The sequence below is a fragment of the Ramularia collo-cygni genome, assembly GCF_900074925.1.
Source record: "Ramularia collo-cygni strain URUG2 genome assembly, contig: RCC_scaffold14, whole genome shotgun sequence".
Lineage (NCBI taxonomy): Eukaryota > Fungi > Ascomycota > Dothideomycetes > Mycosphaerellales > Mycosphaerellaceae > Ramularia > Ramularia collo-cygni.
Genome location: NW_019716268.1, coordinates 475,709 through 489,338, shown reverse-complemented (window position 1 = coordinate 489,338; position 13,630 = coordinate 475,709). Strand labels below are relative to the sequence as shown.

Here is a 13,630-nt window from a genome sequence, read left to right as displayed (position 1 = left end):
AGGGAGGAGGAGGATGGATATAAGTCGTAGCGCTTCATAATCTGCGAGAATGATTGCTGTCGTATCGAGCTGTTATTATGTTGGCATGAGTAAATTGTGTCTTCGAGGAGGATTGGATATATCCATCTTAGCATTGGACTCGACTCACACGGGGACATACAGGTGAACGTCACATGGCGCAATCCGACCTCTTGGGTCTCGCACGACTTCCCGGAGAATTCGAATCTGGATGCGCTCAAGTCGGCGCCGGCCACAACATATCGTTGCGCAGCATACAAGTAAATCCCACGCGGTGCTTTGTTGTTCCTTGCAAATGACAATGTCTAAAGTTCATGATTCTCATTATGCATACATACATACATACATCATGGCCGTTCAACTATGTACTCGCGATGCCGCCAAAATTGCCATGCATGTCGCTATGCAAAACCTCTTTTCCCTGCTCATGTACATCTATTCCACAAATATGCAGTATTTTTTCCTTCCGCTAGAAAAAAATTACAGAACAAGACCAGCGATACCAAAAGCGACACCAACAGCCAACGCAAACTCCACAGAATACCAGGATGATAATGGCATCGCAGCTCCATTCTGCAAAGTCGCGCCATCAGAAGCCTCAGGATTCGAAGACTCGTCTGAGGTTGGGTCCGCTGGAGTACCGACCGTAGCGAAAGAAGTTATAGTGGATTTCGAACCGTTTGGGAGGGTTGTTGTGCTGTAACGGACTTGGCTGACGATGCCTCCTCCGGGGGTGTAAGTTACTGTGGCGATGTTGCCGTTTTGGTCCGAGGTTGTGAATGCTCCTCCTGGGGTTGGGGAGGTTAGGATTATGGTGTTGCCTGAGCTGTCTGTTGCTGTTGCGAGGGGTGGGATGGAGGTTATGATGCTTCCGCTTGGGTCTACTACTACGTTTGTGGTGGAGGTTCGTGGTGGGGTTCTTGTTGTTGTTGTTGTTGTTGTTGGGGTTTGGGATGTTGGAGGTTGTGTGGTTGAAGGTCGTGTTGTTGGGGTGTTGGAGTTGCTTTGCTCGTTTGTTGTTGGTGATGGTGTTGTTGTGGTGGACTATACAAGTATGAGTTGCTGGATGGATCACAACAATATCGATAGACACTTACCGCAGTGGTTGGTGGTGGGTTAGTGGTGGGTGGAGGGTTGGTTGTGCTGGGTTCAGTGGTCGGGTCTATTACAACAGATGATGAGTCCTGCTCTCGCGAAGAAGACGTAGAAGGAAGCACGGTCGAAACCGAGGGCACGACGACGGTCGTCGTYGTTGATGTCTGACCTCCGGTAGTGCTCGTGGGCTCCGCACTGGGTGTATTGGGCGGAGGTACGGAAGAACTACTACTGGCTGGTACAGAAATCAACGACGTGAACGTCACAGTGGTAGGTGCCACGCTTGGGGTGGGCGTACTCGACGGCATTGTCGAAATCGCCGTCGTGCTTGTGGAGCTTTCGACTAGCGAAGAGCTCTCTCGCACAGAACTGGAAGACTGACCTTGCGTGGCTTCCGTCTCTGAAGTGGATGATGATGTGCTGGGCGTGGTCGATACCACCACACTGCTACTGCTGACCGGTGTCTCGCTTGCCGGAATTGTCGTCGTTGCCACAACGCTGGTAATTGTGGTGTTGGTGTCCTGACGTTTCCGAAGCTGCTCTTTGATGTAAGAGTCCTCCTGCTCAGCGACAACTACTACCGCGTCATCGCTTCGCAACGCAGCATCAATCGCATGACGTGCGTCCTCGACCACATCTCGCATATCCTCTTGCAATACCGCTCGCCATGATTCTTCAGGAAGCGACCCTACCACCTCTTTCAAAGTGCCAACCGCCGTGCTTTCATCGTCCGCGGCGTTCAGGGCCGGAGCCGAGGACACCAATGGAAGTCCAAAGAGTAGAATCGAGCGTATCCAAGGCATTTTCGTCCCGTGACAGATTTTCGTTGCGCGTAATAAAACGAATAACAAAACTCTCGAGACCGGCTCGCTAATGGGAGGGAAATCAATCTAGGAATAATTGTTAGAGAAGAACAAGAGTAGAAAGAAGCCAGAAAGCGCCAGGAACCCAACTCACCTGGTCAGCACCCAAGGATCGCGCCCTAGGAAATACGCGGCTGTGGCTGGTCTAAGAGGTGTATAATTGGCCGAAAGTGTCTCGTTGGACGAATATAGTTTGGGAGAGGGTACGATTGCACACGTTCCTGGTTCTTCGAGATGTCGACTGTAGTCTTGTGCTGTACTGTAATCCTGATCCTGATCCTGACGAGCAATGGTGATAAATACCCAACAAAAAAGAGTCGTTGGGTATCTACATCTATTAAGCTCTCTCCGGCCATCCCCAACGTCACAGCGTGGAAGTCGGCAAAGAAGCTCGACTGCCAACCCTGTCCTAAAGATACGAGAAAAGGGCAGATCTCTTTCCAGGTTCGTCCCACTAGTTTGGTCCTACGCTTGCTCCTCGTGTCTCGGCGTTTGGGGGCACGTCGGTCGACCATGGCGTTGATTTCTATTCAATAATCGAAAGACCAACAAACAAAACCCGCCGATTCCCAAGTCTTGATCAAAAGAACCGAGAATCTGACATCTAGATCAAGTTCCCAGTACTTCGGATTAGGTAGGCACACAAGATCGAGCCAGACCGCCGTGTAACGAACATTAACTGTGGCACGCGAACGAAATTCTGGTTCGGTTCCACGCTTCCATTCTCCCCAAATGTTTAAACTACACACACACACCCACGAACAATCTCGTGAACTAAAAAATGTAGCTATTTATGTACATACCTACGTATCAATTGAAATGCGGATCTCTTTTTCTCCATGTACTGTACACCTACCCTCGCAAACCTACCCTCGCAAACCCACCCTCGTAACCCTAAAAGTACATACATGCAGTATTAAGGTACAGTGCAATGGATCAAACCATCCATTGTAAGCGAAGAGAAAGGAAAAAGGGCTTCTTCCTTCGGGATCAAGATTGATCTTACAAGGACTGGTCGTCAAGTTCCACCATCATCTCTCTCTCTCTCTTTCTTGTAAGCAATGACCCAATGGTCGACCCAATGACCAGGTTTCCATACATACATACATACATACAAACATAGCATGCAGTCGTGTTATGACAGCACGTCACAGCAGGTAATGCAGGGCCCATGTCAGAACAGAACATACCCGTTCGTAAAGCTTACCTCACCKTACTTAACATGGATAGCATTCTATTATTATTATTATTCTAGACCGATACCCTACCTTACATGTACCTACATGTAGATATCGCCTCCAAAGCCACGTCACGCCACGCCACGTTGCGTTGCGTTGAAAGCAAATCTGATGATACCTAGCTTCCTTCCCTCCCCCTAACTTACCGCCCACAGGGGCATCACTCGCCACTCCAAGCTACTTTCAACAACACCTACCACTCGTCGAGATATCAAGTCTCCATCACAGCAGAATGATTGCCCACCCACACACCCACCCACACATACACACACACACTTGAGAGAAGGTAAATTCTATATTTCATGGATCATCCTCTGTTCTGTCTACATCCTGGATGTCACATTCTCCGCCCGCCCGCCCGCTCGCCTTTGCTCTCTCCAACACACCAACAACCTATACACACATTCCCTTACAGTATTAATGCCTCGACTGGGCGAACTGAAAGATATCGTCTCGCGTACAACCCATTCTACTGGTTGCCGGCCTCCGCCTTTGTCCCCCCAACCTCGGTACTCGTATTATAAACATTATCGCCAAATCTATTCCCATTGGGCTTCACTGTCTGGCCGCTGTCTGCGCTGGGAGGAGGCTGGGCATGGACATGAGTGTTTCTGGCCTCGAGGCTGCTCCGCGGTTGCTCAAGAGACCTTCCGCGGTGGGGAATCGCAGTCTCGGAATCCTGCAGGTCGGTCTTACTTTTGGACCTCCCATGTGAGCTTCTCTCCGGTGTCTGCGAGCGTTTCTCGGCGTCTTTATCTTTTCGTTCTTGGATCTTGTTCCTCAGCCATGACATTGGTCCTTTTCGTTCCCTCTCAGAGTCGGAAAACACTGCATCAGAAGTGGCAGCTGGTTGCACAGGACGAGGTTCAGGCGAGAAGCCACCAGAAGGATCAGTTGCGACAGAGCCCAGAGATGTAGGCTCTTGAAAGCTTTGTCGAGGCTGAGACCCACCGCTGCCTATTGTAGATCGTGACATGGCCTGTTCTCGTGCTGTCATGGTTCCAAGTGGATTCCCAGGGGTTGTCGGCTGCTCCATTTTATTCTGTGGACGAGAGAAACGCCAACGGCCGCGCTTCTTCCTATCAGCCTGATCAGAATCATGCGGCATGTCGTCTCCCACCATATCGGCATCGGAGGTATCTGTATGCGAGTGGAATGAGTTGGAAGGTGAGACTGTGGGTCGGAGAGTTGCCTCTGTAGGATGGCGTTGAGGAGTGGATGGGGTATTCCGCGAAGGGTGGCTCGTTGTCGTGTCGTATGCTGCGTCGTTTTGTACCTCGGCGATTGTAGCATGTGTTGGAGAGATGGGCGAGTGCGATGAATGATCTCCATGACGTTCTGGAGCATCGTCAAGAGACTGCGCTGATGATTGGGCGCTCGAGAGCGAAGACACGGGGACCCTCTTTTTCTGCAGTTTGTTCGGCTTGCGACCCTCGCCGTCACTGGAGGGAGATTTGTTGAGGATATCGAGGAACTTGCGTCCCGATGCAGCGGACGGCGTGTTGGATGCTGATCTATCATTCGTTCTCTCACCGCTGTGACGAGGAGGTGAAAGCAAGGGAGACGTGTCCTTTCTCGTCGTCGCATTATCGGCGACTGTCGTAGATGAAGTGCCGCTGCCTATATTAGCCAGTGGGGTAGTAGCCTCGCTAGATGATGCAGATGTTACTTCGAGTGGGAAAGCTGTCGTTGAAAAGGCCTGATTCGCTGATACAAAGGATTGAGGAGCCTGAGTGGCAATCGGAGTACTTTGAAGAGATCTCTGGTGTTCGGCCGTGGAGGGTCTCACCAGTGTAGGATTCACAACGGCAAGCCCCACAGCCGGTCGGTCGGAAGCAGCAGGTCGATCGACCCTTGCACCAGCCGCTACGGGCACGATCGAGGGAGAACCTGCACGGGATGATGATGCATCCGAGTGCTTCTCGCGAGGGAATCGAGSCGACTGAGCAGCACTTCCACCTCGCCTAGAAGGAACGGTGTTGCTCCTATGAACACCGCTGCTTGCTGGCAGAGCAGGAGAAGTCACTGGAGATCCGGGCTGAGTGACCTTTTCAGATCTTTTGCTGTGTTTGCTGGACACGGAGACGTTGCGGCGGATGCTACCAAACTTGCGCACGCTTTCCGCAGCAACACTCGAATTGGAACTAGAGCGGCCAATGACGGTCTTGGCACGACTCGGTGTTGGTGGTGTGGAGGGAGTCTTGGCTGGCGAACCACTTTGTACATCTCGCACCGTCTCCGGGTCTGCTGCAGTTCCTTGCATGCCAATGAGGAAGCTGTCCTGGTTCTCAATCAAGAAGATCAGCACGTCCTGGCTGAGACGATACTCCTGCGGAGCCATGTCGTGTTGAGGATGGTTCAAAATGCCGGGTTGAAAGATGGCTGCCAGGTTTGGGGTTGTCATTTTGTTCAAATCAGACTTGCTCGCAAAGACGGCGAGAAGGTCCAAGATATAGAGTAATAGCTGTCGGTTCAGCGGTGGAAGTTCAGTTATAAGACCTTGATAAGCTCGAATGGCGCCGTCGTGGTCGAATTCCCCCTCGCTCGGACTTTGCGTCTCGATTGCACCCACGGCTTGCGCTTGATGGTTCCTCAAAGGGTCGCGAAACTTTTGGTAGAATTCTAGTGGAATAATGGGCTCCGGGAGTTGGTTGAAGTAGCGTCGGAGGATGTTGGCGGCATCGTGAACGGTGTAGCCCGTCCAGTCCAGTCCTTTGCCATATCGGTCCGGGCTGTCAAACGCGACTTTGAGTTCCTTGATGCGCTTCTCGCTCCCGGCAAGACGAAAAATACCCTCAACATCCGTCGCTATAGTCCACGATTAGTCCTGAATCGTGCGCCATGTCCGCATCACATCCTCACCCTTTTCCTTGAGGAAAACGCCGCATTTCGCTACCACGATGGGCACGTAGCCGTAGATATAGCTTTGCCCTTCATCGTTGAACAGGCTAATCGCGACGTTCGCATATCGTATACTGGTCTGGAGCGGGACTCCAAAGATGCCTTGTGGGATGACTGCACAGGTTGTATTAGTATCGCGTTACAAGCAAACACCGCCGTGCGCGAAACCATGAAGAAATGAACGAGGTTCGAATCTCCGACTCTCATTCATGCGCCGAGCGTACCTTGTTCMGGGCCTTTCTTGTCGCTCCTCTTGAAGTTCTTCCACCAGCTCGCCAAATCCTTCTTCTCCTTGACGGATTCGCTTTGCGCGTGGTGGAAGGGTTGAGCAGCCATGCCGGCGAGTCGGCGGCGAAGTCGGCGAGTGGAGGGTGACGAAGGTGTTTGGCAGACGCGCGGGCAGCGCGCGAGCTCTTGGAGCTGAGAGCGAACTTGGAAGGAAGGCAGGCAGGCAGCGTGAGGTGTGTCSCGGAGGGAGGAGCACCGCAACAAGGATGTGTGGTATGGGTGGTGATTGGATGATGAAGCGATTGGGTGGGAGTGAATGTTGCTTGATTCTTGGAGCCTTTGAGCTCCCTGCAATACAGCGATCACCATTAAGTTAACCGTTGCATCAACCCACAAGTGAGTTACGAAGGATCAATCGTTCTGCTGCGTGTGAAACTTCGACGAGATTAACCATTTGGAGACTTTTGGTGCGTCTGGAGAGTCGCGTGCTTTCAAGAAAAGTCCCATCGCCAATGTCCGAAGACAGGTTCGCTGACGCTTTTGCCTTTTGCTTCTAGTACACCGAGTCACGCACGAGAAAGACAATCATCAATCAGCATACCGAGGGAAAAGTCATCAGCCACCAACCATGAGCGGAATGGATATGTTCGTCATATGAGAGAGAGAGCAGCCTCGGTATACAACGGCAAGGCTAACGACATCTTCAGGCTTAACCAGGCGGAGCAGCGCGAGTTGCAGAGTCGCATGGAGCGAAAGCAGATGAAGGACTTTATGAACGTACGATTACCACGCATCACATGCCACGATTCTCGAGCCCTCCCACTGATCCACGGATAGATGTACTCCAACCTCGTCCAGCGCTGCTTCAACGACTGCGTATCCGACTTCACATCCAAGAGCTTGCAGAGCAAGGAAGAGGGTTGCGTCATGCGGTGCGTCGACAAGTTCCTCAAGAGCTCCGAGCGACTCGGCGAGCGCTTTCAAGAGCAGAATGCGCAAATGGCACAACAGGGCGGCATGGGCGGTGGACTGAGATGAAAAATTGATGACAAAACGGCGGCGACTTCTTCTCACGTGTATTGATTACAGTGTTGATGTGGTAGGAGGAGTGAAGTGGACGGAGGGATGTCATTCTCATTCTCACCATGCAGACAGCGGCGAAGACTTTCTCTCCTCTCCTCTTCCGTCATGTACCATACATAGTCCGGACGACAGATGACTCGGCCATCAGCTAGGCGCAGCTAGGCATCTGAGCGTCGAACATACATACGTATACCACTCAAGCTTTCGTGGCTCATACAGCCAGGCAACGATTGGCATGCATGCCTTCAATCCTTTGGCAACAAACCTCTCAGGCTCAAGTCGTACACCACGTCTTCAACCTGCTTGACCTGATACTTGATGCCATCGCTGCRGCGACGGATCGAATCGTTTTTGAGATTGAGCTGCATTTTGTCAGACTCAGTCCGCGTTGGTCCGGGGTCGAAGGGAAGACTCACAATTTGAAAGCCCGCAAACACATCCTTGGTGAATTGACTGATGAGAAGTGGACGACGGTAGTCGCCGAGTGTGACAGAGTTGCGTGCCAGGCGTGCCTTTGAGGATGTCAGTTGCGGTACGATCAACAACAGGTGGAATGAGAGCAACGTACAAGCTCTTCAACTAGTGAGATGAGCGATAGGAGATACTCCTCAATCGTCAGGTGGAACGCATCGCGGTCCTTGAGGTTGACAGGTACTGTTTAGATGTTAGCAAGGTCCAATTATTCTCTCATTGCTGAGATAGAGATTGATGGGGCTGGCAGCCCTCAGCTTAGCAAATATAACTGACCTTGCATGATGGCACCAACTTCCTCAATGGTCAAGAGCTGACCCAGTTGTTTGCCGAAACCGCCCAACCAACCGCAAAGCAAGATCGAGAAGCACTACATATCGTCAGGAAGTGTGCGTGCGAGAGATGAAGCATTGTTCGATACGTACGGAAGCTTCGATCTGCTTGGTCCACGAGTAGTTGAATCGGTAGTAGGGCTGTTTGGATGCCACTTCAGATAGCTTTTGGATGGTTTCGGTTTCGAGGGCGATGTTGGCTTGAGCAGCTGCGATCACGGCGGGCACTGGAATGTTGTTAGGGTGTACTTCAATACTCTAGAGTGAGAGTAAAGAATCGTGGATCTGTGGGTAGGAGGGCAGGTGGGGTTCAGTCGAGAGAGCGCATATGATATATAGCACTTCGGGATGAGAGGGAGAATGCAGGAGGTTGAGGTTGAGCTTGTTGTATTCGAGGCAGCGCATACTTCGCAATCCAACAGCGGGAGAGAAGGATTGTAGAGATAGAGTGCCCTAGGGTAGCAAAGTGTATGATGTTGTGTTTCGAGAGCGCGTATTTTTCAAAAAAGTGCATGGGAAGACTCACAATCTGCTGTGCTGGTAGAATGGGCTCTCGACAGGATGGACTGAGTGGTACGGTCTATCAAGAAGGCATTAGGATCCGCTGCAAAGTCATTGCATACTTGATCAAAACTCACTGGTCTTCTCAAGTGCCTGCGATAACTCGCGAAGTGCCTGTCGACGGCAAATTTATCAGTCATTTGATCCAAACGCTCCATGTGTTTTTCATCTCTCAAAAGGCTCTGGCGTACGTCTTTGAACACTCCATCATCATCGATTTTCTTTTGCAGGTCCTCGAAGATACCCGGCTGGATCATTCCTGTGCCTGTCTCCATCTTGGCGTGTGGTGTTTGTGTGATGTGATGTGATTGGAAGGTTGTGAAGTTGGAGCTTCCGAAGAAAGAAAGTGAAGCCAAACCAAGTCTCACAAATTCCAAGCATCAAACATCACCTCACTTCACCTCACATCAAGCATAAACTCATCACCATACTTCAATGCCTTTGAGATCCATCCATGTCGGCATTGTAGGTGCAGGAATCGCGGGACTACGATGCGCCGATGTCCTGATTCAGGCAGGAATACAAGTGACTATTCTAGAAGCTCGAGATCGCATCGGCGGGCGAGTTGCACAGAGTCGCCATCTCGGGAGAGGTAAGGTATCCATTATTAGAACGCGAACAACTCCATCAGTCCCTGACATTCCATAGAGGTTGATCTGTAAGATGCTCACATCCGTTTTCTTGAGCCAAAATTCTAAAATGTCCGTGTGAGTAGTGGTCCGAATTGGATACATGGCAGCAATGACAATCCCATTATGAGAATTGCGCGCGAAACTGGGACTCAGTAGGTGAATGTCTCTTGGCAGAGCTGTTGATGTGAGGGTTATTCATCAGTACAATACATCCTCAATCATCCCCATGATGTCCCAAGGCCTCGCTCTCTACAGGCTCGACAATTCTAGGCCTGTTAGCACCCCTACTACTAGCAGAGTGGCCTTTAATCAATCTCGAGAGCAGTTCAGGGCGCTGCTCTTGCTGATAATGTCTCATATCGACAGCTCTGCCTTTTACATTGCTGGAGTTCCCGCGGGACTGACAATCAACAACAGACTGAAAGTATGGGAAGAAGCTCTGACTGTGTTTGACGCAGACGGAAATCCAGTGAGCCAGGACGAAGTAAACGAACTAAGCGCTCTAGAATGGGAAGACATCATCCCAACAGCCTCCCGCTACTCCAAAGAAAGCAAAGACTCGATCGATCCAAATACCAGCCTCTATGACTTCTTCCTCCACAAGTCACAAAATTTATTCCAGGACCAGCCCGTCGAGATAGCCGAGCAAAAACGAGCGAAACTCCTACAAATGGCACAAGGCTGGGGAGCATACATTGGCAGTCCCATACATCGACAAAGCCTAAAGTATTTCTGGCTGGAAGAGTGTCTGGAAGGAGAAAATCCCTTTGTAGCTGGAACCTATCGCAAGATTCTAGAAGCAATATCCGAGGCCGCGAAGAAACATGCGGAAATTCGACTACGTTGCGAAGTTGTTGAGATTCTATCACGGAGAATATTGGGAGATGATCATGTTCCGTCTCAACCTCCTAGAGTGAAGCTTGCAGAAGGAACTGTCTTGTCTTTCGATGCGGTCGTTCTGACTACACCATTAGGCTGGCTGAAAGAGAATAAAGCTGCTTTCAAACCTACTTTGCCCAAGGAAATGTCCTTGGCGATTGATAGTATCTCATACGGACACCTCGATAAGGTATATCTCACCTTCCCAACGGCATGGTGGAAGAAATCGTCCGAAGCGAGCGAAACATCATCCACCACGAAGAGCAATGATGTATGTAAATACTCCAGACAACCTGCGGCGAGAGAGAAAAGTCACTAATAAGAGAACTACCCAGAGCACAAACCACCCCCCTCAAGTTTTCACCTTCTGGCTACAACCCACCTATGCACCCTCAACGAACCCCCAGCAATGGCTACAAGAATGCGTAGATCTAACAACTCTCCCCCCAGAATCCTCTCATCCAACCCTGCTATTCTACATCCAAGGCCCCCAGAGCAAATACATAGCAAATCTCGTAAATTCCTCCACCGGCAGCGACAAAGATCGAGATGAAAAATTAATCGACTTCTTCCTCCCCTACATCTCAAAACTTCCCGGATACAATGAGAGGAAACGGGAATGTAAACCCAGTGCCGTCAAGGCTACATCTTGGACGAGTGATAAATTCGCAGGATTTGGATCTTATAGTAATTTTCAAGTCGGGTTGGAGAATGGGGATTTACATATTGAGATGATGCGATATGGGATGCCTGAGAGGGGGATATGGTTTGCTGGAGAGCATACGGCGCCTTTTATTGCGTTGGGAACTACGACGGGGGCTTATTGGAGTGGAGAGGGGGTGGGGAAGCGAATCATCGAGACATTTGAAGAGGGAACGAAGGTGTAGGTAGGGTTAGATCAAATTTCAGAACAAAGGCTCCCAAACAACGCCGCGTTGATACATCTATCTCTAGGTTACACCCCTCGCTTCTCATCAAAGCCACCGTGAATCACACCAAACCCCCCGGTCCCTCGCCTTCGTCGACCGGCGACTTCCTTTCCCCACTCGCTGATTTGAAAACACCATCCACCAGCCACCAGCAGTCCCGAAACGACATTAACAATCCTAATGAACAAAGCCGGGATGGAGCTCCACTCCTCCGCGATGGTGAGCTGGATCGGTTCAATGTCAAACTTGACAAATACGCCTGGGACTGCATTCTCCGCTACGGGATGCGATTGCTCCGTAACAGCGTACTGGTTGGTGAAGACCGCTTTCTTGCTGTTGCGGTAGGGGAATTGCTTTAGGCCGTCCTCGCCCGATGAGGGGGATTCGTGGTATTTGTCGATTTTCGCCAGTTGCTTTACGTCGGTGGTGTAAATGGTCGGAACGACGGATAGATAGTATTGGAATTTGTGAAAGTGGCCGTCCGTGGTGGCGTACGTGTTGTCTAGAGGATTGACCAGGGAAGGATAAAATGGTCCAAACGACAACTCGTTGATGTGGTGGCTAAAATTGAAAGCTTTCCTCACACTGTCAGATAACATAACGACAAATAATGCAGGGGTTTCGTGCCAACTTACATTTATGATCCAGATGTTGTCCAAACTCCATATATCCATGCCCTCTCGCAGTAATATGGAAGTCTCCCTGCACTTTATTCCCATGCATACTCCCAAACACCCTACAACTATCCGCCATCCTCGCCTTAGGCACCCTGGGCGTTTTCGCAAACTTCTTCCTCCTGCCACGCGCAGCACCCAAATGATCATGAACATCCTCTTCCCTGTACTCCGCGAAACCGGGATAACCACTCAAATCCAACAACCGATCCTTCTTCGAAGCTCCCAAAGCATGTGTATAGCGATTCATACCCCATGACTCCCACATCGTAGGATCTTTCCGCAAAGCCTGTCCAGCGAGAATTCGATCCCCCGAAGCATCCTGCACATTGATATGCAAATCCTCGCATTTCATAGCCACGACGACGTCGAGATTAATCTGCAAATCATGGCCGACGCCTTGCTCCACGGCGAAATTATGCGTCGTAGACCCTTTCCACCATCGACCCATTTCAGTCCACGTTAGGAGCGTCGATGCTAGGATGAGCACGATCGTCCACACGCCTCCCGTCGAAGTCTTCTCCGTGTACGAAGGCTTGGTTTTGGGGAAAGCATCGAAAGCCTTGACGGCGCTCAAGGCGCCCTTGTCTCCGAAGGCATCCTCGTCGAGGCCACCGCGTTCCGCAAAGCCATTCATTGGGAAGGTGGTGGGTGGTGGGCGGCTATCGGAGCAAATCTTTGGAGAGCATTGGTTTGGAGCTCTCTCCTGCGAACGGTACTTCAGAAGGACACTTGACCTCCATCGTTCCCCACTTCACATGGGTTACCCCGGCCGGCGGCATTGGCTCGTTGCGGCACGAGCCTTCCGAGCATGCCGAACCTTAAATTGTTGCACCTCCATCTTCACCTTGAGCAGATGTTTTTCCTCCTCACAGACCAGAGCTGTCGATATGAGGACTGTTCGTTGGAACAAGACATCCTCAGTCATCTCAAAAGGCCTCGCTCTCTGCAGGCTGGACGAATCTAGACCTGCTACAATTCTTCCTACTAGCAGAGTAGCCCGTTAATCGACCGAGAGAGCAGTTCAGGGCGCTGAGAATTTCTCTTCCTTTTATGAATACAGGAGCACTGAGGCTGTTGTCGAGTTCATCTGTCTCATAATGGACACCAAGCACTGCTCACCAAAAACCAGCTTGGAACTATTCGAGCTATGAAGAACCTGCTGGACCTCTCCTGAGAGCTGAGAGACACGATTGGGGCAATGATCTGTCTTGAGCCGTAAGTTGATTTCAGCTGAAACGACGGGTTTACTAATGGGACGCTCTTTTGATGGGAACATGACATGATTCCAAGAATCTTCTTTCCCTGCGGACTTCTGCTCACCACATATCAAAGCATTGCTAACGCTGTATTTCATTTGGACGATTTCTGGACCGTAAGTATGATTCCGTATGCCCGCTAGGTGATGAGGATGCCAAGTATAACACTACTCCAGCAATAATGCGCTACAGATCGACTCGTCTCTATAAAGGGAGGCGTCCAACGTCGCCGCTAGCGACGAAAGTGGAGGGAAAATGCGTACGGTCGTGTGTCCATCAAAAGTCGCTTACATTGCTCCGAGTGAGCAAGCATCTCTATAAAGGAGCAACAGAATCCCGATTAAAACAAATAATGCATGTCAGCTTTCTAAGAATTAATTCTCGTAAAATTATAGCGAAAGTAGATCTTTCGCTATTAGGAATAACTTCTAATATAAAGATACGCCGTAACATTATTCTAGAAGAGA

General features: G+C 50.5%; 6 protein-coding genes; 2 read left to right on the top strand and 4 right to left on the bottom strand.

Moving 5' to 3' along the window:
* Positions 1-498: 498 nt before the first annotated feature.
* RCC_08486 (uncharacterized protein) lies at positions 499-1,916 on the bottom strand (the record flags this gene model as incomplete). Of its 2 annotated transcripts, none has more annotated exons than XM_023773736.1 (3): positions 499-1,062; positions 1,116-1,348; positions 1,496-1,916. In XM_023773736.1, the coding sequence occupies 3 exons, from the start codon at positions 1,914-1,916 to the stop codon at positions 499-501; spliced, it is 1,218 nt and encodes a 405-aa protein (XP_023629504.1). The 2 variants fall into 2 exon arrangements, with proteins under 2 accessions (XP_023629504.1, XP_023629505.1); XM_023773737.1 differs by having other exon boundaries at positions 1,116-1,180.
* Positions 1,917-3,683: 1,767 nt separating this feature from the next.
* Positions 3,684-6,451, bottom strand: RCC_08485 (related to Rho GTPase activating protein; the record flags this gene model as incomplete). XM_023773735.1 has 3 exons in its annotated part: positions 3,684-6,022; positions 6,077-6,229; positions 6,340-6,451. The coding sequence occupies 3 exons, from the start codon at positions 6,449-6,451 to the stop codon at positions 3,684-3,686; spliced, it is 2,604 nt and encodes an 867-aa protein (XP_023629503.1).
* Positions 6,452-6,971: 520 nt separating this feature from the next.
* Positions 6,972-7,381, top strand: RCC_08484 (probable Mitochondrial import inner membrane translocase subunit tim9; the record flags this gene model as incomplete). XM_023773734.1 has 3 exons in its annotated part: positions 6,972-6,988; positions 7,051-7,120; positions 7,181-7,381. 3 exons carry the CDS (start codon positions 6,972-6,974, stop codon positions 7,379-7,381), a joined length of 288 nt encoding a protein of 95 aa, XP_023629502.1.
* Positions 7,382-7,671: 290 nt separating this feature from the next.
* On the bottom strand, positions 7,672-9,065 carry RCC_08483 (probable translin; the record flags this gene model as incomplete). XM_023773733.1 has 8 exons in its annotated part: positions 7,672-7,788; positions 7,843-7,938; positions 7,995-8,080; positions 8,174-8,267; positions 8,323-8,456; positions 8,756-8,809; positions 8,868-8,904; positions 8,982-9,065. The coding sequence occupies 8 exons, from the start codon at positions 9,063-9,065 to the stop codon at positions 7,672-7,674; spliced, it is 702 nt and encodes a 233-aa protein (XP_023629501.1).
* A 388-nt stretch (positions 9,066-9,453) lies between these two features.
* RCC_08480 lies at positions 9,454-11,188 on the top strand (the record flags this gene model as incomplete). 4 transcript variants are annotated; one of them, XM_023773729.1, is made up of 3 exons in its annotated part: positions 9,454-9,491; positions 9,840-10,572; positions 10,637-11,188. In XM_023773729.1, 3 exons carry the CDS (start codon positions 9,454-9,456, stop codon positions 11,186-11,188), a joined length of 1,323 nt encoding a protein of 440 aa, XP_023629497.1. The 4 variants fall into 4 exon arrangements, with proteins under 4 accessions (XP_023629497.1, XP_023629499.1, XP_023629500.1 ...); XM_023773730.1 differs by lacking the exon at positions 9,454-9,491 and adding an exon at positions 9,546-9,574; XM_023773731.1 differs by lacking the exon at positions 10,637-11,188 and having other exon boundaries at positions 9,881-10,010.
* A 68-nt stretch (positions 11,189-11,256) lies between these two features.
* RCC_08479 (related to ERV41-component of copii vesicles involved in transport between the ER and golgi com) lies at positions 11,257-12,541 on the bottom strand (the record flags this gene model as incomplete). XM_023773728.1 has 2 exons in its annotated part: positions 11,257-11,804; positions 11,866-12,541. The coding sequence occupies 2 exons, from the start codon at positions 12,539-12,541 to the stop codon at positions 11,257-11,259; spliced, it is 1,224 nt and encodes a 407-aa protein (XP_023629496.1).
* Positions 12,542-13,630: the final 1,089 nt, after the last annotated feature.